The sequence below is a fragment of the Heteronotia binoei genome, chromosome 3 (assembly GCF_032191835.1).
Source record: "Heteronotia binoei isolate CCM8104 ecotype False Entrance Well chromosome 3, APGP_CSIRO_Hbin_v1, whole genome shotgun sequence".
In the NCBI taxonomy this organism is placed as follows: domain Eukaryota; kingdom Metazoa; phylum Chordata; class Lepidosauria; order Squamata; family Gekkonidae; genus Heteronotia; species Heteronotia binoei.
This window is the reverse complement of record NC_083225.1, coordinates 42,046,685-42,070,775: the sequence shown is the minus strand read 5'-3', so window position 1 is coordinate 42,070,775 and position 24,091 is coordinate 42,046,685. Positions and strand designations below refer to the sequence as shown.

The following is a 24,091-nucleotide window of genomic DNA, read 5'->3' as shown; positions in this document are numbered from 1 at the left end:
GCCGTCTTCCACTCATCCCCCTCTTTGATGCGGACGCGGAAGTACGCGTCTCTGAGATCAAGCTTAGTAAATACTTTGCCCTTTGCTACGGTGTTCAACAAATCCTTTATCAACGGGATCGGGTAGGCGTTGGACATGGAAATCCCGTTTATAGCACGAAAATCTGTGCAAAGCCTAAGAGACCCGTCCTTTTTCTTTCGGAAGAGGACGGGGGCGGCATGGGGGGCAGTGGCCGGCCGTATGAAGCCGCGCTTAAGGTTCTTGTCCAAAAACTTCCGGAGTTCAGCTTTTTCCGCCCAACCCATGGAGTACAGTTTCGCCTTGGGAAGCTGTTGCCCTGGGATCAGCTCGATGGCACAGTCCGTAGGGCGGTGGGGCGGTAGCTCGTCCGCTTCCTTCTCGCTAAACGCTAATCTTAGATCTTGGTATTCCTTGGGGATCGAGGCGACTTCCTCGAGAGTGAGGCAAGCCCGCATGTTCTGGGGAGGAGCGTGCGGCCCCCATTCGGGGCGCCAGTGGTGATGCTCACACCTCCAATCTGGGAACCGGACGATCTGTTCCTCCCACCTTATGTCTGGTTGGTGGCGGGCGAGCCAAGACGAGCCCATCACCACGTCAAAAGAGCAAGAGGGGGCAATTACAAAAGTTTCAATCCCCCAATGCTCCTCGGTTCCCACCGGGACTGCCTGAGTCTCTAACGCACATGGTTCCCCTCTCATGGGCCCCCCGTCCATCTGCTGGAATTGCATCGGCTGTGGTAGGGGGGAAGTGGCTAATCCCAACGCCTCAACTAGGAGGGGGGTGATCAGTTCCCTGTTACACCCGGAGTCGATCAGCGCTAGGGCGTGCATGAATCTTTTTAGGTTAGGGTTGAGGAGGGTAACGGCCATAAAAAGTAAACCCCCTGTTGCTCTCACCGTGAGGAGTGCCGGCTGTTGCTGGACCTGCTTTGCGGCACCCATTAAAGCAGGTCGCTGTCGTTTCCCGCCGACTCGGTGTCGTCCGATTCCTTGGTCGATTCTTCCACGGTAGCCAATTCGGTGGTAAGATCCTCGTCAGTCGCCAGGGAAGTGGCGACAGAGCCCCGGCTGGGCTCCTTCGAGCGGCCGCTCTTTTTCTTCTTCGGCCCCGGGGTAGTTGTCTTCGCCGTGGGTGGGGCGGCACCCACTTTCACTGGGCAGTTGGCAGCGAGATGATTTGGGTCTCCGCATTTGAAGCACTTGCGAGCCGGAGACGGGGTGGAGGTCGCCGGTGTCTTCCTCCCTTCGGATTTAGTCGGTGTGAGTTTCGCCGCCTTCTTTGCCAGCTGCTGCCGTCGCATCCCCACATGTTGGAGGTTGGTCTCCACCTCTCCGGCCAGCTGGATCCATCCGACCAACGTGTCGGGTCTCCCCTGACTGTAACAGCGGTCGAGGATTGTCGGGTTCAGACCATTGATGAACGCGGTATATTTCATGACCTCGTTCCATCCCCTTGCCGCCGCGCAGTACCCCAGGAACTCGGTGGCATACTCGCGGGTGGAGCGGTTGCCTTGCTCTATGCGCTGAAGGGCGGCGACAGCCTTCTCCTCCCGTAGGGGATCGCCATACTGGCGGAGCATCGCGTGCAGGAACCCCGCCACCGTAGCTAGTTCGGGTTTTCTTCCCATAAAAAGCCCGACGTACCACTTGCGGGCCGCGCCTCTCAGTCGGGACGCGATGTGGTACACTCGGCTGGCTTCGGTCGGGTAATCCGCACCCCAGTGGGTGAAGAACGTGTCGCACTGAATGGTGAAGTACTCCACGTCCTCCGGATTCCCATCGAAAGTAATCTTCAATTCTCTTCCTCGACCCTCGGCCCCTCCCGGGGCTCGCGGCGCCCCCGGCGGCGGCGCGGGGCCCGGTAGAGCCGGCAGGATCGGGGCGGGTGGCGCCGGGGCCCCTGGAGCGGGCAGGGCCGGCAGCGCCGGGGCAGCCGGGGCCAGCGGGGCTGGTGGTGCCGGGGCAGGTGGAGCCGGCGGCACCGGGGCGGCCGGAGCTTGCGGCGCTGGGGCGGCCGGAGCTGGTGGGGCCGGGGCGGCCGGAGCCTGCGGCGCTGGGGCCGGCGGAGCCGGCGGGGCTACGGGCGGTTGCCCCAGCCGTAGCCCTCCTATCGGGACTCCCAGGACCGCAGTTTGCAAGGTGCGGAGCTGGTCGTAGATCGCGCCCAGGTTCTGCTGCAACTCCTCGGCCATCGTCACGCGGGATCGATGCACGTCATCGTGTATCTCCCGGACCCAGTCGAATAAGTCGTTGCGAAGGGTCCGGATCTGGTCGTCTCCCCCTCGGGGCGCCGGACCCTCCTCTTGGTCGCCGTCGCCGTCTCCGGCTCCCCCTTCGCCCAGCATGCTTCGGTACCGCTGCTCCGCGGCGTCGATTGCTGCCGTGGACTTCCGCGGGCTCCAGGTTCGCGGGGCTGGGAACGCGGCGTCGACCGAGAAAGGCGCTGGGACCTTAATCTTGCGCCGGACTCCCGTCACATTAGGGTCGAGCGGCGGGTCCTCTGTTGGGGTGGTGGGCTCTCCGTCGTCTGGTACTTTTGCCGCCATCGGGCCAAGCCTCCAGTACAGATAAGCCACTAACAATGGGATCACTGTTATAATGTCAGAACTTAAGAACTTCAAGCGGATCCCATACTTGGTTACAAAGTTAGGATTTTATTGAAGAGAACTAAGCACTGGAAGAGGCAAGATAACAGTGATGGCGAGAGCCAGCACCAGCACAATTTTATACACGTAAAACAAACATCTCACAAAGCCCCAATTCACACCGTTACAGGCACATCTGTCTTCTCACCATCGCTATCAGTAGAGAGGATGCCTCCCTACTTCGAAGGCCATGCTGCTCGGCTTCAAAGGGTCCCAGGGTGAGAATGTGCAGAGACATAACATAACTCATTCTACAACCCCAAATATTTTGGATACCAGTGGGGCAAGGTTAATTACTATTCAAGCATTCTGGGTCAAGCAAGGGTTACAACATGGAGTCAGTTTGGTTCAGTAACAAAGCAGTTCTAAGTCATAGTAAAAATACATTGCAGCATTGGTCACATTATAGGAGACCAGCAGTAAAGATACAAGTTCTGACACTAAGCCAGCGCAAACGTTTTCCTGCATCTTTGCGATTTCCGTTTGCGCTGGCTTAGCGACGGAAGTAGCCGGCGCTTCTGGGAGCGCCGGAGCTTCTGGTGCGAAATCCATGCAGATTCGCCGGCGTCAGGATGGTCGTGGCGCCAGTAAAACGTGAGTGCGAAAACGGCCATTGAGAAGCATTCTGAGAATCAAGAGCAGAAGGAACAGTCTCAGTCAATTTGGTTATTACTACTGCTCAGCTACTGAAATGCTGAAAGCTATCTGCATGCTAATCTGGCATTTTTAAAAGTGTGTATATGTGAATTGTTTAAAATTCAAACCTGGATCTCTGGGGTTTCAGGGACAGCAACTTCAGTAGTCTCCAAAATATAGCTTTGACTCCAGAAGCTACTGCAGTAAGGTGGCCAGGTCTGTGTCAGAAAATACCTGGAAACTCCAGGAGAGGGTGGTGTTTGGGGAGGGGCAGGGGCCTCAGCATGGTACAATGCCATAGAGTCCACCCTTCAACACAGCTATTTTATCCAGGTGAGCTGATCTCTGCCAGCTGGAGATCAGTTGTAAAAGTGGGAGATCTCCAGGCCCCACTTGGAGGTTGGCAACTCTATGCAAACAGGATGTGATTGAGCCAAATTGTCTTTGAAGTTTGTTTGGAAACACTTTTGTGTCCCTATGAAAAATCAATTATTTTGCAGTCACTGAACGTTGTGTGAATATCTATATTGATTTTGGTCTGAACTGGACTTTTTGAAATTAACTTTACAGAGCACCCCTTGCATGAAGTGTGAAAGAAGCAGGACTTTCAAGTTGACCCCCTGCACATCGGGATTCCTATTTTTTGTTATTGTTATACCTTGACATTATTATTTCGTTATTTGGTCACTATTTTATTTATTTTTTCACTCCACTTGGAATCTGGCAACCCTATAACTTCAGCTAAAAACTATTCCCAGTGCTCACATCACTTTGTATGTAAGTAGACCATTCATGTGAAGAAAGCAGCCCAAATTAATATGTGAATTGACTTAGTATCCTAGTGATGCCATACATGGCACCAAAGAACAAGTCATGACTAATTCAGGATGTCAGTGACTGAATGTCAGATGAGCTGTAAAGTGCAAACCTACTTTTGATTTATTGACGTTCATTACAGAAATTTCATGGTCAATGCTTTGAGCCTAAGACCCAGGAAAAAATAAAATGGCTGTGCATTGCAAGCTTTTGTACATAAGTTGTTTCATGTGCTGGTCAAGAACATGTGAAGGCATCGTGACACAAACTGAGGGCAATGTGTTTTTTCTATAAAACTATAACCTTCCACAGAGAAATAACTACAACTCCTATGTTGTGTGAACAGAGAAACAGCCATGTATAGTGGTCAGTATCAGCCTACTATCTGGGAAATCTAAGTTCAAAACCCCCAGTTTACAAAGGAAATGTGCTGTGAACTTGATCTGAACACACACTCTCAGCCTTCTCCACATGACTGGTTTGTTGTTATTCCACATCTAAGTAGTTTACGTTGCTTTCCTACTGAGAAAGACTGGATCATGAGGGCATGAATACAGTGAAAAAGAGGAGGGGAACCCATTTGCACCCAGGAGAGCTCTGGCATAATTAGCCCAAGAAAACACACACTCTCTCTTGCGCTCTCTCTGTAACAAGGCAAAAAGCTTATACCTTGAATAAAACTTTGTTGGCCTTAAAGGTGCTTTCTATTTCTCCCAATCACTTGAGGGAATTGGTTGAAGTAAGCTTCCACTCTTTCCCTCCCTCCAACCGACCTATGTCCCTAACCTAGGAAAAAACATATCACCATTTCCAGGAAATTTTAAATTGCATTAAAATCATAATTAAGCATTACATTTTAATTCTCAGAAGAAAATGAATCAAGCTCTAAATACCACTTATGCAGAAACTTCATTTTATCTTTATCTACTTTATATAATTTCCCTTTTGCCTCTTTCCCCTCTCCAGCTTGACCTTCTGAAGGAAGTTTTCATTTTCCTAATTAATCATACACAGAAATCACAGTGCTATTCATTTTTTTTCCTCCTCATCTTTTGCAGTTGGAATACAAAACATTGCAAGAAACGTCATGGCTCCACCAATGACCAGATACAGAGAGGAGCTCTATTTTTTCTGTGATCTTTCCATAAGATTACCAGTCCAAATTAGTCACCTGTCACAACCCATAAACTACTATAAGAACTCAATCTATCATGGCCAGAAGAATACGATGATCCACATTATTATTCACTGTAAATATCAACTACATGATAATCAATGGCATTTCATATTAGAAATGGTAATGAATCAACAGCAGAGGTCATAGAAAGACAAAAATGAGTTTCTCCGTATCCGCTAAATTTGGTAAGCAATTTCAAAGACAAGAGCATACTTAAAGCCATTTTACAAAGGTTGCTTTGTTCACATTACCCAAGAGCAACCATTCAAATGTGTCTTTCTGTTCCTCTTATTTTTGGCACTGTACTAAAGCCAGTTGAAATGAGGACTGTCAGCTTTAAAAGTTGTTGATGAATCATATGGGTTTTAATCAATTGATTAATGAATCACTTCAATTTGTACAGATTTGCATACACATAAAATACAATCGTTCTGAAAAAAATGCATACTTCTTAGAGGATGTAGCCTGGTGTTGCAGCCAGCACCATCTTTTAGTGTGGGAATCCTCTTCTAATACTGCAGCTTTTAACCACAATTTTTGTACGTAAGTGCATTTAAAAAATACTTTAGATTTTACTATAAAACATGCTGTCTGATTAATCAAGGGAACTTTTCAGTTCATAATTTATATGCATTTGTTGAAATACAGTTTACTCCTTCATATTCATGAGATTTTCTAAGTATTCCAAATCATACTTGGATTGATCTAGGGTTCATTTCCTTTTAGCAAGAAAGTAAACACATGAAGCTGCCTTATACTGAATAATACCATGGGCCCATCAAAATCATTATTTTGCTACTCTTACTGGCACCGGCACTCTAGGATCTCAGTTATAGGTCTTTTTTATCACCTTATGGTCTCAGCAGGAGATGCTGGGGATTGAACGAGCCATAGCCCCTCCATTTAAATTATCCTGAGAAACACTGAAAATATACCAAATACATTAGTTGATCTTAAGATATCCTAAGGCAGCCATAATTTCACATTCTCCAGTGAGAAATTACCAAATGATTACCAACATTCTCATGTAGTTTTGCATTCTGAAGAAATAAGTTGAGAATAAATTTGATCTTTTTATCAATAAGCACTAAACCAAACAATGTACCCTTCACTATAATTCAGGAGAGATAGAATTTATCCTAATGACATTCTCATATTTGCAATGGCACAAAGCCAGTTGATTTTAAAATTAAGACAACAAAAAACTGATGAGAGACACCAACTGAGGCAGTGAAGTCTTACAAAATTCAGTTTCAACAATATTGTAGAAATGGTGCAATGCCTAATAAGTTCCAGCAATTTAATCAAGCTTAAAGTTGCTGCAAAAACAGTTCCAGAGAAAGAAGCGTCTTACTATCAAGAAAGCACTATCCTAAGTTAGCAACATCAGTGAAACTTCATAAGATGTAGACATTCCCAAAGAACTAATACATAACAGAACAAGTGATGGACTGTATTTCTTCCAATTTTGATATAAATTCTAAAATATCTGTTTTGTGAAGGATAATTTTGAAGAATTTGCATTGTCAATGCAATATTACACATGAAAAAAGATGCTGTAAAACAGGGGTGGCCAACGGTAGCGCTCCAGATATTTTTTTTGCTTACAACTCCCATCAGCCCCAGCCAGCATGGCCAATGGCTGGGTCTGATGGGAGTTGTAGGCAAAAAAACATCTGGAGAGCTACCATTGGCTATCCCTGCTGTAAAACACAAAAGGTTTAGCATTGTGGTTTATAGCCCCACAAACCCCACTGAAAGGGACTTCAGAAAGCCCCCAAAACAACTGCTTTTAGGCATTCGTGTGCAGTCCCTTTAAAGTTCAAAAGGACTGCACAAAAAAACCCAAACAGCTCAGCAGCAGGGAGCAGACTGCTCCCCACTGCTCAGTTGTTTTTGCGGTTTTCACAGAGAACAGAAAGCAGGAGTTTAAAAGGACTTGAGTCACTTTAAACCCCTGCTTTCTGCTCTATACACAAACTACCACAAACTGGTTCAAAAGTTAATGGCAGTTCATTACAACAGACCTGTCAGAAACTTTGAAAACCAGAAACATGGCAAAATTAATGACCAGTTTTGCTTTGTGGTTTGATTTGTGCCCATCGTTATCTGGAAGACATAGGTTCAAATCAACACTTTGCCACAGCTGCTCCTCCCCCTCCTGGCTCCCTGGGGAAGGAAGGAAAGAGCCAGAGCTTCCTTTGTCCAGTTCCCTGGATCCCATGGGAAAGATACAAAGAAAACACCTTTCAGACCAACAAGTGCTAACATTTAAAGTTTTTTTTTTTTAATTGTGTTTGTGTTCTTTATAAAGTGTATATCTCTGCTACCTAATCTTAAATAGGTAAACACATGGCCTGGCCCAGCCTGACATGGCACGGTCCAACAAGGTCTCACCCCTGTATTAGAGTGTATACAGAGTTGGAGGATGCAGTCTTAGCACTATGCTCTTTGAGATTCTAATAGCACTATCCATCTGTCAAAACTACTGATGCAATTTGGGGCTCTGTTCTACTCAAAACCTCACTCAGATATAAAAGAATCCCCACACAAAGGATTCAGAGTAATTCTAGTATGCATTTGTGTCTGATCCTTTGATTAGGTAATAACAGTTATGATAATAACAGCAATTTCATGATGAGGAAAAAAAAGGCTGTTGCTAAGGGTGGGATTTGCAGTATCCACTTAAAGCTAAAAAATGTGATGTAATTTTAAAGAAAACTGCATTATTTCAAGATAATGAATCTTGGGCTGTTACACTAAAGTACTTTGTGTCCTAGGACTACACAAAAATATACATCCATATGATTGTATGGCTGTACCATTTCCTTTGCCCAGCATTCCCATTTCCATATTTTCAGGAAATATCTACCTTTCTCCCCCATGTTGATTTCCATTCCTGCAATATATATATATATATATATATATATATATATATATATATATATATATATATATATATATATATTTTGCATGCCTCAAGCAAAGTGTATATCTCTATATATATATATATATATATATATATTTTGCATGCCTCAAGCAAGGCTGAAGCATGGCTTTAGAAATTAAGCTACTGTGTTGGACGCATCCTTCTCTCTTTGCTGGTCACAGCAAAAAGGTCCAGTGTGCCCTTAGTCCTTCCTCTGCCAGTACACAAGAATTGGCATCATCCTGAAGGAGGGATCAAGACAATCCAGGCCAGGGGTCCCCAGCCTTTTGGAGCCTGCAGGCACATTTGGAATTCTGACACAGCATGGTGGGCACAGCAACAATATGGCTGTCATAAAATGGCTGCTGCAGGAGGTGGACCCAGCCACAAAATGCCACACCTTACCTTCAGTAGCACAGTGCAAATCTTGGCAACAAACATGACAACAAAAATCTGCACTGCCAATAGGGTTGCCAAGTCCAATTTCGGAAATATCTGGGGACTTTGGGGGTGGAGCCAGGAGACTTTGGGGGTGGAGCCAGGAGACACTGGGGTGGAGCTAGGGGGAGGGGGGGACGGCTGCCGCCGCCGCCTGTTCTCCGCTTACCGTAGCTGCTCCTCCGAGATGGGCTCAGGCTGAGCCCATCTTGGAGGAGCAGCTAAAATGAAGCCGAGAAGAGGCGGCCCTGCTCTTCCGGCAGTTTCTGCAGGAAACACCGCTGGGCAACTGGGCCTCCGAGGAGGGTGTGGGGCCGCAGAAGCCGCCCACCCCATCTCGGGGAAGCCGCGAAGGCAGCAGAGAAGGGAGGGCGGCAAGGACAACCCACCGGGCCTCGGCAGCTCCATTCCCCCGGCCTCCGTCCCTCCCGTGCCGCGGCGGGGCAGGGCAGGGCAGGGCGCTTACTCACCTGGGGTTGCTGGGACTTGGGGGGGCGGCAGCGGCTGTGCTGCTAGAGGCAGCTGACCACGCGGTCGGTGTAAAGGACGGGCTTGAGGGTGTGTGAGCGCTACGGGCGCAACGGGCGGGGCGTGGAGACCTTCTGCTACGGCTGGCTGCAGCGCTCGCGCACCCTCAAGCCCGTCCTTTACACCGACCGCGTGGTCAGCCGCCTCCAGCAGCACAGCAGCCGATGCGGAGCACATGGAGCGCGAGCGCAGGCGGCCCCCTCAAGCCCCGCTGGTGATGCTGTTCACCCCCAGCATCCTCCCCGGCAGCCCCCGATGCCGCCAGCAGCAGCAGCAGGAGGACGTCGCTTCTCCCCCCGCTTCCGTTTTTTGGGGGAGCGGGGGAAGAGGCTTGGAAACCTGGGGTCCCCCGCTAGAGCGGGAGGGTTGGGACCCCTAACTGCCAATCAAATCTGCAATAGTCAATCAGAAGCCTTGCTGGACAAAAGTCCTATCTGACATGGCCCACTCCCTAAAAACACTTGACAAGCATGATGAATGTTATCAAAGATTTCAGGTTTTCACGGCTGGTAACATCATTAGGGTTTGTAGAATCTTTCGGAATCAAGTGCCGTGTTCTACTGGAGAAAGTTTTCCTTCTCAGACGTTTCGTTCCGCAGCTGAGAACGAAACGTCTGGAAGGAAAACTTTCTCCAGTAGAACACGGCACTTGATCCCGAAAGATTCTACAAATCCTAATGATGAATGTTGTCAACAGGCACCATTGTGTCCATGAGCACCACACTGGGAACCCTCAATTCAGGCTACCTGATCTAACCTATTTTACATCTTACAAGTGTGGGGGATTATGGAACCATTGCACAGAAAGCACAGTCCCCATCTTTGAAATAAGGCCAAGAGTGCAATAAAACAGAACAGTGGGAAGTAATACTACCTGCAGGTTTAGCTCACACCCTCCTCACCAGTCATAAAGATGAAGACCATAGATTTATACCCTCCCTTCTCTCTGAATCAGAGACTCAGAGTGGTTTACAATCTCCTTTATCTTCTTCCCTCACAACAGACACCCTGTGATGTAGGTGGGGCTGAGAGAGCTCTCACAGAAGCTGCCCTTTCAAGGACAACTCTTGTGAGAACTATGGCTAACCCAAGGCCATTCCAGCAGCTGCAAATGGAGGAGTGGAGAATCAAACCCGGTTCTCCCAGATAAGAGTCCACACACCAAACAAGGAGAAAAGTTCCTAAAATGCTTAGGGTGGTGAACTTAGAGTGGTGAACCATACAGTTCAAGGTACAGTAAGCAGGGTAAAGCCACTGACACAAATGAGTTTAACCATACTTTACATTCAGAGCTGAGTTTAATTTATTGCATTTTGATAGTTTTAAAAAACATGTCTTTTTATTATCAACTGTTGTAAATTAGGTACAAATCCTAATACAATAACATCAGTTATATTATAATTTCAAGTGAAAAATCAAAGAAAAACATATCATGCTCCCATGTTTTTCTTCTGGCCTTCCTCTACATGTTTATAACTATAGATCCAAATAGGCAGCCATGTTGGTCTGAAGTAGTAGAACAAAATAGGAGTCAATTGCACCTTTAAGACTAACTCAGTTTTATTCAGAACGTAAGCTTTTGTGTGCATGCACACATCTGAAGACGTGTGCATGCACATGGAAGCTTATGTTCTGAATAAAACTAAGTTGGTCTTAAAGGTGAAATTGACTCCTATTTTGTTTATAACTATGAAATAACAGAATCTTTGGAAAGTGCTTGCATCTCATGAGCCCCATGGGGCATAGACTGTCCACAGGCAAAATAAACACAGACCACCTGATTCTGGGATAAAAGAGACAACAGGTTCATTGATTACACCGTAGAAGCATTGGTGCAGCATTAAGATGGATCCTGAATCAGGTGATCTGCCTGCTGCCAGATGAACCCAGCACATCCAGCCTACTTACTGGGGTTCTACCACCAAAGGCCACCTGTGAGCCATGAGGGTTCCCTTTACCCCCTAGTGGTGAAAGCCCCACCAACAGCCCCCGAGCTGGGCATGCTGCTGAGTTGGCTCTGGCTCCATAAGAAGATCCCAGAACCACAGGATGTGAGCACACAAAGCACTGTTTCCCTAACAAAAAATATCAATTCCCATGTCTCAACCACTCAAAGCTGTGACGGCCATGCACAAGGAGAAACACAATAATGGTAAGTGACAACCAAATTGTAGGGAGGGTGGATGGGAAAGCCATATCAACCCAAGAACAAAGGGTTGAGTGGCCCTGCAATAAACTGGGGAGAGGCAGGCAAGTGAAGCCCCAGGATACCACCCACCCTCTAGCCCACATAACCAAGGCACCTTTGGATGCTAGCTTCTCATCTCACCACTGGATGCAACCTTCCACCTGGCCATGCGGTGAGGCCTGATGGATGCTGGATGCTGGGCTAGCCAACCTGTCTGCTCATCAGAGCCCCTAGAACCACAAAAGCAGTGGCAGGGTAAGTCTCAGCCGTGTCTTTTAAAAAGTAGAGAGGGGAAAACAGCATTCAAAGAGTTATCTTTGCACAGAACTGGATGACAGTCAAAGCTACCTCTTGCTTCCTTGGCGTCATATATACTGTAATCCGTTTAGGGGTATTTTTTTACATTTGTTAAGCCGCGACAATGAAGAAGGCTTACGTATGATAGCATTCATGTAATGATACTACAACGCAAATGTTAGACTCTTGTCAAGCAGAGTTCCTGACTGTTCCAAACAATATGTTTTTAATTTAGCGTTAGGAAATGTTGATATAGTATATAATACAGCTTCCAGTTCCCAGTATCCAATCTATGGAACTCTCCATCCCTGGAAAAGTATCTCCAAATATATTGTGTGTATTAATGCCTTGTCAAATTGCTTCTGGCGACCCTATCAATTATTGACTTCCTTGTTAACAGCTTTGCTCTGGTCTTGCAAACTGAAGGTTGTGGCTTCTTTTATTGAGTCAGTCCATTTCATGTCAGGTCTTCCTCTTTTTCTACTGCCTTATACTTTCCCTAGCATTGTTGTATTTACCAATAAGTCTTGACTTCTCATGATGAGACTAAAGTACAGTAGCCAGCATTTTGTCATTTTAGCTTCTAGGAAGAATTTAGGCTTGATTTGATCTAGAATCTTCTTATTTGTCTCTTTGGTGGTCTGTGGTATTTGTAAAGCTCTTATTCAACTACATATTTCAAATTAATCAATTTTCTTGTCCAGCTTTCACATCCATATGTAGTTATGGGCAATACCATAGTATGAATTACCTTCTTGATTTTAGTCTCCATGGACACTTCTTTTCATGTAAGGATTTTTTCTAGTTCCTTCATGGCTGCCCCTTCAAGTCTCAATCTCCTTCAATTTCTTAGTCACAATTTTTATTTTGGTTGATGATTGAGCCAAGGAATATAAAATCTTCAACATCTTAAATCACTGCATCATCAGTCTTAAAGCTGTGTGATTCCTCAGTAGTCACTACTTTTTTGGCACTTTCTCCTTTAACATTTCTCAGTAGCTGTTTCAAGTCTATTTTCTGCTTGAAATGTACTGTCATCTGCATATCTCACATTATTAGTCTTCCTTCCACCAGTTTTCATTCCATCATCTAAGTCTAGTACAGTTTTCCCTATGATGTGTTCCGTATATAGACGGAACAGATAGGAAGATAAAATGCATCCTTGTCTGACACTTTTGCCAACTGGAAACCATTCTGTTTCTCCATATTCTGTCCTAACAGTAGCCTCTTGTTCAGAATACACATTCTGCATAAAAACAAACAGATCAGAAGTTATGGCACATCTATTTCTTTTTAAACCACTCATAACTACTCATGATCTAATCAGTCAAAAGTTTGGTTGTGATCTAAAAACACGATCTGATTTTCTTCTGATACGCTCTATGTAAATTTACAAGATGATATCCAGTGCTACTTTATTTTCAGAATCTAGCTGGCATTTCTCATTCCATATATGATAAGAGTCTTTGTTGTAAAATTTTGAACATTACTTTACTTGCATGGAAAATTAATGCAATGGTCTAGTAATTGCTGGAGTCTTTTGAGATTTTTTTTTTTTTTGGAATTGGAATATAGATTGAGAATTTCCAGTTTTGTTTTCCATATTTGTAGACATATTCTTGTTAAGATTATAATGAATTTAGTTTCTTTGGCTTCAAATAGCTTTATTGATGTCTGATATGTTCCTAGTGATTTATTTTGAATACAATCTTCTCTTCACGTTCTAATATTGCAGGTTTTTCATCAAAATTCTTCTTTGAAGGAATTTGTCATCCTTTCATCTCTTCTGTATAGTGTATTCTTTTCAACTTTTATTTATTTTGTCCTTATCAAATAATGCATTTTTCCATGTTGATTTTTCAACATCTCTAACTGTGGTATAAATTTCCCTTTGACTTCTTGGATCTTGTGGAAGATATATATCTTCTTCATTATCATCTTCATCTTCATCTTAATCATCGTCTTCATTTTCTTCATATTCTTCTTTGCTATTCTTTTCTAATTTTTGCACTTACTATAATAGTTCTCCAATTTTCTCCATTTTCTGCTTCAGATTATTCAATCTATTTGATTACTGTATTGGCCATCTAGTGATGTACATATATACAATTGCCTATTTGGTTGCCTGAAGCATGTGTTTTGCAATGAGCAAACTGTCAGCTTCACAAATATACACGAGTTGCTCTCCTAGCTTAAATTTTCCAACAATGTTTTACTCAGCTTTTCTCCCTGCTTTTGCATACCAATCACCTATGATTATCAATATATTTTGTTTAAATGTATGATCTATTTCTTCTTGGATACTTCTAGAAAAGCTTTCAGTTTCTTCCTCTTAAGGATCTATGGTTGGGGCATAAAGCTGAATAATAGTTATGCTCACAGGCTTTCCATGTAGTCTGATATTATTTGGTCAGACTTGCATTATAGTCCCTGATTGCTTGTGCCATATCTCAGCTCACTAATGAGTAAAACCATTTCTTCTGAAGTAGTCATTTCCAGAGCAAAACATTTCATAATTTTCTAACTTAAGATGTCCTAGTCCAGTCCACTTTAGTTCACTCACGCCCAGGATTACAATGTTTAAACATTATTTTAAATTTGGAGTCTACTTTTATTTATACTTCTCACATCTGATGTTCCTATTTCTGATGATGTAACCATTGATTCATGAAGGAAGTAGATGCATCTTTGTTTGGCATCTAGGTGCTGACCATTCTGCCTTGAATGACTCTGCTAGGAGTTTAGACTCTTGACTGAGTCCAAACAACTATCATTATTGCCTTCAGTTCCACTTGCACGCTCAACCCATGTTAAGGGAGTCAAATATATTACAAAAAGATGAGAGAAGTGAGTGAATGCATTTTTAAAATTTAAATATTTATTTAAATTATGCCTAATATATTGCATAAAGATCAAAATGAAAATATCTTCACTCATCTCTTTCTCATCATGACACGACATCTAGAAAATCAAGAATTAAATATAGGATGCTTGATTCTGTTGGAATATACAAGCTCTATAGTGCACCTACTTGAAGAAGATCAGAAGCACGGCCTATAGGAGATAACTAAAAGTCTGCTAGTTAGCATAGCAACATTAGGGACTTCTCACAATTTCAAATTATATCCTCCCTGTCTCCTGATTGGCTGTGGAGACTTCCTGCTCCAGTGAGCCCTCCCCCTTCATTCCTGTCTCTCACAGCAGTCAGTTAAGCTTCTTTCCCTCTCCTCCATTCTATCAGAGTTTATTTTTTCTTAAACCAAGTAACTTTCTTTAAACAATTTGCGCTCTGTTCCTCTGCATGTTTAAACTCTGCCAACAGATTCCATATACCTCTTTACTAAGGAAAGTTTGGAGCCTCCAGCAGGAGACCAACTTAAGCTGGAGGAAGGCTAGGCAGGAGGAACTGTCTCCAGCCTAAGATGGGGCACTATCCACTGAATTACAATTTTTACTGATTTATCTATGGAACTTTATTCATACTCCCCTTGAATGAGTTTTAAGAAGTGACCATTCTGTATCCTAAAATCCAATTTTGATTTTCAGTCACAGTACACAATAAAACGTAAAGCTGTCTTCATTTAATATGCTTTAAAATAATTCTTTTTTCCACAGATAATTTTATGATATGGGAGCTGCAGGCTTCCATCTCTATGGCTCCATCCCAAGGTACTCTTGTTAATGTAAAGAGTTACTTGGGAGGGATGGGAATATGAGGGCCAAACTATACTGACATAAATAACTGATGGGGCCCTAAAGTTGCTAGGTTGCTTGGATCACCTGGTGAGGGATGGAGCTTACCTTTCTGGGAATGAGGAGGGAGAAGCAGGAAATAAACTTCCTGCATTGTGCGGAAGTAATGTAGATGTGCTGGTGTTAGGAAAAATGCTCTGGTTTTTGGGCAAAACTCTATGGTTTGAAGCTAATTCTACCATAGAGTATTGCCCAAAACCCAGAGCATTGCCCCTAACATCACTCACATGCCTACGTCAGCTCTGTGTAGGCACATTGTGTTTATTTCCTGCTTCTTGCCTGTCTGGGTGGATCTGGCAACCCAGTGGGGCCGAATGTTAGTGTGATTCTTCCCTGTGATCCTGATATTTCTCCATGGCTTCTAGTGTGCATGCCACATACACAAAATTATAATTGGTCTTCAGTCTGTGGAAGTTCGTTGAGATACTGACACCATGCCTCGATTCCCTGCTTTTACTGTTTATTTTCTATATGATGTCAAATTCCTTTACCACCCAGTGATTTAAGTAACCGTGTCTTCAGAATTAACATGGGAGAAGCAGTCACATATTTTTATAGCACTGTTTCAAAGAAGCACATTCAGCAGCCTAATCTTTAGAGGTCAGGATACAACCACAGAGATCCTACTGCAGGCATCAATGGAAGAAATAGTTTGAAGCAATAGAAGGGATAATGCTGAGGATTTTGTCTGAGATTTAAGGAAACTGTCAAGCAAGAAAATAAAAACTTGATGAAAACCAGCTGCTAATTTATAGTTCCTACAGAAGACCGGAAGCTGGAGGCAAGGAATATATAAGCAAATGTCAAAATAGCTGAAACCGATCTAAATTTGGCAAAGAGTCTGTAACCTTTGCTTGGCTCCTGATTATTGCAGATGACATAGTTAAAGAGTCCATCAGAAATGCACAAGCTAATTCCCTATATATGTTTGAATGCATGTCCATGTGTCTGTGGGGTGTGTGGTAACACTTCTGAGTTTCTCAGTCATCTGTCACTCCCTCCATAAACCAATGTAGTGTAGTGGTTAACAGCAGCAGACCCTAATTTGGAGAACCCGGTTTGATTCCCCACTCCTCCACATGAAGCCAGCTGAGTAACCTTGGATCAATCACAGATCTCTCAGAGCTCTCTCAGCCCCACTTACATCACAGGGTGTCTGTTGTGGAAAGAAAAAAGGAAGGTAATTGTAAGATGCTTTGAGAGTCCAGGTAGAGCAAAGTGGGGTATAGAAATAGGGTTACCATGTCCATCTCAGGAAATATCTGAGGACTTCGGAGGTGGAGCCAGGAGATAATTTATCTTGATTTCAGTAAGGCTTTTGATAAGGTTCCACATACTATCCTTGTAGACAAGATGGTAAAATGTGGTTTGGATCCTGTTACCGTTAAGTGGATCTAACTGGTTGACAGATCACACCCAGAGTGTGCTTGTGAATGGTTCCTCATCCTCTTGGAGAGGAGTGACAAATGGAATGCCTCAAGGATCTGTCCTGGGACCTGTTTTGTTCAACATCTTTATCAAGTCAAGTCAAGTTATCCTTTATTGGCATAAAATATATAGATATACATATCAGAGCAAATTGGTTAAAAAAAAATAAAATGCAATGATTGCTTACATATACATCAGGAAAAGCATAAACATAAACTATTTCTATGAGATCCTCTGGCATGCCTTTAAAACAGAATAAACTTAGCCACTTTCTCAGTGACACTAGATGAAGTATCGTTCAAAAGACTATAGACCTTAAGTGCATCAGAACAATCAACCATGCTAACTAAAAGAGGACGTAAATACTTGTGATGAAGATCTGTATACAAATTACAATAAAGAAGAATATGAGTAACTGACTCTACACATTTTTGCTTACAGAGACAGTATCTGACTGAGTAGGCTGTCTTGTTAAATCTGCCAAAAAGAATGGCAGAGAGCATGGCGTTGCATCTGGCCAGGGAAAAAGCTCTACGCTGCTGTGGCACCTGCAAGATTGATAGATATGAGGCCATTTCCCCAGTACTAAGAGAGATCTCAAAACTCAGTGGCGAACAAGTTTTCTTAGCCAGACTGTATAGGTCTTGGTGCTCAATATCTAGCGACCTGTTTTTAATTTGTTGGACTGCGGTAGTGAAGGACAGCATGGCCAATAGTTCTAGGGACAGACCCATTGCTTTTATTTTTCTCTCAATATGTGCTGACCAATTTGACAAATTAAATTCAGATAGCATTTGAGAGATATAGCTCCCCAAATCAGAGTTGTAGTGCAAGCGTAGCCAGAATTTGAAGGTCATGAGCCATGCACTAGTAATCATTAAAGACATGCCAGTTTCTAAGCAGATAACTGCATGTGTGACACATTTTGGCATGCCCAGAATTTTATGCAAGAATTTGGATTGGATGCATTCGATAGCACATTCATAAGATCCAATCCAGATTGCGATGCCATACAAATGTTGTGAAATCACTTTGGCTTTGAATATTTTTATGGCAGCTGGCACAAATTGGTTACCTCTGCCATAAAAAAGTGAGCTATGGCAGATGCACTGATGTTAGCTATCTTCACTGCATACTTGCGATGGGTAGACCAAGTCACATTATATTGAAAATAAACACCTAAGTATTTAAAATACTTGACTTGCTCTCTCTCTTTACCATCAGTAACCCATTTGTAAAGTCTCCACTTTTTTGAGAAAACTAAGATTTTGGACTTCTCATAATTGAGCTGGAGCTTATTACTAGTAAAATACTGAACACAATGGGACAACAGATGTCTTAAGCCCACTCTAGAACAGGACAACAGCACTGTTTCATCAGCATAAAGTAACAAGGGTACATGTAATGCACCGAGTTTTGCACTATGGCAGTCAAGACCAGACAGGTGAATAGCCAGGTCATTAAGGAAGAGATTGAATAAAAAGGGAGCCAAAATGCAACTCTGTTTGACACTCTTATTGGCAGCAATCTTCAATGTTAGGTTGCCTGCTAATGAGCATTTGATCTGGCAGGTGATAGTTGCCCCCCAAGTCGGAATAAAGAGACACAATTAGATTGGTGAACCTATGGGCCACTTTTATTAAAATAACCAGCAACGGCAAGGGCAACCGAACTGCGGCCAGGTCAGGGCCAGGGGTCTCCTCAGACCGCTCCCTTGCCTTTTTCAGCGGGCGAGAGATCCGGCCCCCCAGCCGGAGCTGTGAGCCACAGCTCCCGTTAGGCAGGCCCAGCAGGGAGGCTCGCACCGGAGGGCCCAAACACCAGACACGAGTCTCAGTGAAAGGCACCCATCCAATTGAGTCTCCAGGACAGTCTGCATTCACATACCTCAGGCCACACCCAAGGTTGATCCTGCCAGACCCCTAACTCCCCAAAAGGGGGAGGCTAACCGGTCCTCCCCAGGCCGCATGGTGCCATAAACCCCGTAAAACCTGCCCTAAAAAGTGACCAAACTCAACCCAGGCAATAGCGCTGAAGCCCCGCCCCCTCAGGATGCGCTGGAAAGCGTGCCGAAAAGTCCGCTCTCCCTCCAGGGGGGGCAAAACTTCCCCTTTAGCCACACTGTGATGCAGCAGGCTCCAGGAGGCTTCGAAGTGTGTAATCTCTTAATAAGTATGAGGAGTCTTTTATCCATGTTAAGTTTATCTAGCTTAATCCAGAGGAGATCCCTGTCAACTGGATCAAATGCGCCTTTTAAATCTAAAAAAGCAACAAATAATTTCTGGTTATTTTGCGCAGTGTACTTGTTAACTAGATGGAATAGGGTAATGCAGTGGTCTAAAGTGGTCTTCTCTTTGCAGAAGCCCAGCTGTTCAGGGCCTAGAATTTTTTCCTGCAATATCCAGAGATTGAGCTTGATTAATAGATGTTTGGAGTAAAGCTTGCCAATGATGGAGAGTAGGCTAATCGGCCTGTAATTGGCAGGGTCAGTGTGATCACCTTTTTTGTATAGTGGGACCACTATTGCATTCAACCATGCCAAGGGAATTATGCCAGTTCGATCTACAATTGTAAACAGAGATGCAAGGGGAGAAGCCCACCAGTTACTGGGTCTAATTTTAAGATTTCAGAGGAAATGGCAACCGGGCCAGGAGCCTTTCCTAATTTCAGTTGTGTACTTAATTCTTTCTTCAAAGGGAAAGTGTTCCAGCCCTTTAATCATTCTAGTTGTCCTTTTCTGGACTTTCAAACGGTGTTCTCCCAGATAAGAGTCTGTGCACTTAACCACTACACCAAATTGGACTATAAACCATGACACATATCCTGCCATTGGCTCAAGGAAGTTCCCCCAGCATTTCCAGTTCTCCTCCAGTCTGTCTTTTGTTGGCGGAAAAGCCACTTTAAGCTGGGTGACATTTCCTTAGACTGGAGGCTGAGGCTTCAAACTTTGCTCAGTAGAGTGATATGATACATGCCCATGAATTCAAACACTGACAGCAATAACACACTGTGATATATTTTAATTGACTGATTACACTGGTTAAAAGATTATGGGTGGGATCCAGCAAAAAGTTATGACTACATCCCACTGATATCAATAGGACTTGTCACAATTCCATTGCTTTTTAATGAGACTTAGTCACAACTTCTGCAAGATTTCACCCAAGAACTAAGTCTTTAATTAATTGACAGTCATAATAATGACATATGTGGTAATCTGAATGGAGTAGGTGGAGCCGCCAGCCAGTCGGCATACTAAGCAGCCTCCAGCCCGAGTTTGTTGACTTGTGTTTGCTGCTGGGGACCAATTTAGAAGCTGTGTTCTGTACCTGAGCTGGGTAGAGGCTGCCAGCCACATACAGTAATAGAGCTGGAAGGGACCTCCAGAGTCATCTAGTCCAACCCCCTGCACAATGCAGGAAATTCACAAATACCTCCCCTCCCCCAAACCCCAGTGGCCCCTGTTCCATGCCCAGAAGATAGCAAAAAACATCCAGGATCCCTAACCAAACTGGCCTGGAAAAAAAATGCTTCCTGACCGCAAAGTACCAGGGTGTGTAAAAAAGGGACACGAGAACTAAGCACTGATGCAGCCCATCTTGCCATCCCTTTCATGATCTTTCTCATGATCTCATGATGTGATATATGGTCAAAAAAAAGAAGCAATCCCATTTTATCATGACATCAATCAGGGAAATGTGATCCATGCAGAATGTACCACCTTTATAAAACACAGACAGGAAAAAATTAACTAATTATATATTTCTCAATAAACATTTGCACTGCCAAACCCACCCACCTCCAACCACTGGGAAATTGAATTTTCTTGCAAAATTGCATGATGATGTAAAGAATGTCTTGAATCGTGAATGGTTACAGGCACTGTCTGGTGGAGGAACTTTGGGATATCTGGTTTGCTGATTCAGCCACCTCAGATATTTGCAAGCTGTGTAGGGACTACGTTGATCTCTTGCACCCCTCATACAAATCCAGGGAAACAGCAGTCCAAATGACAAATTGCTTAGGAATGCTGTGCAAATTTGTACCTTTTTTTTCCTGGCACAAATTCCTGTGTTTCTAGTTAACTGCTAATTGATTAATGAGCACTGTTGAAGACTAATCTTTGAACACAATCAAAACAGAATATCCAAGGTTGCCTCTAATCTAAGCAGCAGTTCAACTAAATTGTGATGATCCTGATAAAAAGGAAAATATCACCTACCTCTTCCAGAGCAAGGTAAATGCGAGTTTCCTTGACATTTTCGTAAACTCTCTTCAGCTGATATGGGACAAGAACGGGGGTGTTCACACTTCTTCCCTACCCATCCTTCTTTACAGTCACATCTTCCGCAGTTACATTGTCCATGACCTTAACAACAAAACAAAATGTACATTTCAGCTCTGCTTTAGTTGCTCTCCAGCCCCTGACACTAACCCTGTAATTGTGTGGTATTGCTTTATACAGCAAGTGGGAGAATTAGGGGTGGAATTCTAGCAGAAGCTCCTTTGCATATTAGGTCACACACCCTTGATGTAGCCAGTCCTCCAAGAGTTTACACAAAAGAGCCTTGTAAGCTCATGGTGGATTGGCTACATTCAGGGTGTGTGGCCTAATATGCAAAGGAGCTCCTGCTAGAATTCCACTCTGGGGGAAATCACATGATTGAATGATCCACCATTTCCTGACAGGTTAATATGTGACAGATTGACATTGCCACCCTAAGTTGGTCTACTCAGAATCTTGAATCAGGTCTATTCAGTGGGGCTAACCCACCAGAAAATCTGAAGATTGCCCTTTGACTTGTTTAACCAAATCTGTACTTTTGGACACACTCAGCTTCTTCAAGGATATTGGTCTATGGGACATATAATTCTAATAGACGATAGGATTTGTTAGATTAGAAAATTCAAATAAAAACCTATTAGGTGTTGGACAATAGTATTTATCTCCAAGAGAACTCAAGGTAACATTCATTGTAGCCTGTGGTGTACATATGCTTTTCTGTGGTGATTCAGAAAACTCCCCAAAGCTGATCAAATGAGAGACAGTAGCAAGATAAAGGAAAGTTTAACATTACGAACATGGAAGATTATAGATCAATCAGTGGACCTTATAGCCTTGGTTAATTAGAACAGGACAGACTATAGCATATTTATTTATTTTTTATATTTATATCCCATCCTCCCCGCCGAAGCAGGCTGAGAGCGGCTCTTTCAAGATTTGGACTCTTTCATGATATGGACTCTTTCAAGATTTTTACCTTCAAGAAGTGTTTATATAAAAATGCAAGCAACTTTTACACGCTGGGTAAAAAATATAACTACAAATGTATTATCACGTCCCATTTATCCTGCTTGTTCCTTCTTTTCTCCTTTCCCCTTCATTTTGATTTCTCATTTAATTTCTTTTTTCCCCTAAATATGCTAACTGCAATGTCATAACTACATTGTTTTAAGCCTTGTAAACCCAGTGAAGTCAATGGGTCTAAAAGGGTGTACCTCTGCTTAGGATGTCTGTTATTGAAAAACTATGCTATGCCTCAAATATACAGAAACTAGGGTTGCCAGCCTTCAGGAAGGACCTGGAGATCTCCCGCTTTTACAACTGATCTCCAGCTGGCGGAGATCAGCTCCCCTGGAGAAAATGGCTTCTTTGAAGGATGGACTCTATGGCATTGTACCATGCTGAGACCCTTCCCCTCCCCAAACCCCACCCTCTCCCAGCTCCACCCCCAAAGTCTCCAGGTATTTTCCAGTGCAGACTTGGCAACTCTAACAGAAACACTGATTTTATACTTATATAAACAAATCTTTAATAATATTGATTTTACACTTGTGAAGATAACATCTCTTTTTAAAAAGTGGCTCTGTCTCAGCATTTTAAACTCATTGAAAGCAATTGTTTGTTCCCATATGTGTGGGAAGGATGACATAGGGATAATAAGCCACTGGATCTCTAACCTTTCCAAAATCCAAGCCCTTATTCAAGATCATTGCTGCTGAGGAGCGATCAGATGTTGGCCCAGATGAACCCTACTTGCCACTTTGGGATTAGGCTGGGTTCATTTTCTCACTGATTCTTCTCAAAGAGAATATTATGTAAATAAAACTACCTGCTCTCAGAACCTTTCTCCCCACTGTCACTCTTTCCAGTCATCATACATCTCATTTGTCCTTTATCGTTTTAGGCCATATCTATACAATGCAGCACTATGGTCACATTGTGGTAATACAATGGGCTGTACCATTGTTAATTTTCTTTCTTTTTTAAAAGTCTCTTCATGTAACTAGAAAACTAGCACACTGAGGAAAAGGGTTGTACTTTGTGCTAATCTTCTTATAGAGATTATTTAATTCAAAAAGTTATTACAAAATATAACTCTCCAACATGTAGTCAGAAGTGGCACAATCCATTCTATTCCCATTTTACGACAGCTTTAGGATTTTCAGGTTTACCTCAGTGGAAAACAGGTACAGAAAATTATAATGTGGCGGATAGCATAGTGTAACTAGAGTAATTTGTCTTTCAGAGACTCCCTGGTTTTGTAAAGCGTGTGACAAAGGCTTCTTTTTCTGTTGAGAAATTCATTACGAGACAGCCACTCTTGTTATACACTAACTGTTTTGCAGGAGAAAAACCACTCAATAACATGAAATGAAATCTCCAGAGAAACAAAAATCTCTAGAGAAAGCTCTCTCACTTTCTTTTTCTCTGTGTGAAGTAAAGACTTAGCAGCAGGACTTCCAGCATCTGTTGAATGAAGTCTTTAAAATAACTGGAGGCATTCCATTTGGTTTCAGACAAGCACTTTAACTGTAAGCAGGATTTTTATGATTCCCAGTTGGTTAATCTGGAGATACATGGTTCCCCCTATCTACAGATCTGTCAATTAGACAGAAGAAACATGTCAAGAAGCTTCCTTTAAGAGTAAATTTTTTAAAACCACAAGCTATAGGGTTCTTGTATTGTGACATGCTCAATAAACCCTGTGGATTTTTGGCTGATGGTTAAAAAAGGACCCCCCAAAAAGTACACATCCGTGTTATTAAGGGGAAGGGAATCAAATGATAAGTGAGGATCATCCATCTTGAAGAAGAGAAAAGTAACAACATTTATACAGTGCTTCTTGAGTATTCAAGACACTTCAGCAACTGTTCGAGACACTTCAGCAAAAGTCAATATAACTAGCCTCATGGGTGGGAAAGGGGAGTTAAAGGCAGAGAGAAAGAGAGAGG

The 24,091-nt window shown here is 43.3% G+C and overlaps 1 protein-coding gene across 1 annotated transcript in view; it reads right to left on the bottom strand.

Annotated features, from left to right (window-relative positions):
* Positions 1-24,091, bottom strand: part of ITGBL1 (integrin subunit beta like 1) — a 258,588-nt gene that overhangs the window by 80,645 nt on the left and 153,852 nt on the right. Inside the window, exon 7 of the mRNA XM_060233673.1 lies at positions 21,078-21,224. Within this exon, the coding sequence (XP_060089656.1) occupies positions 21,078-21,224 (147 nt within the window). The remainder of the gene's footprint in view (positions 1-21,077; positions 21,225-24,091) is intronic.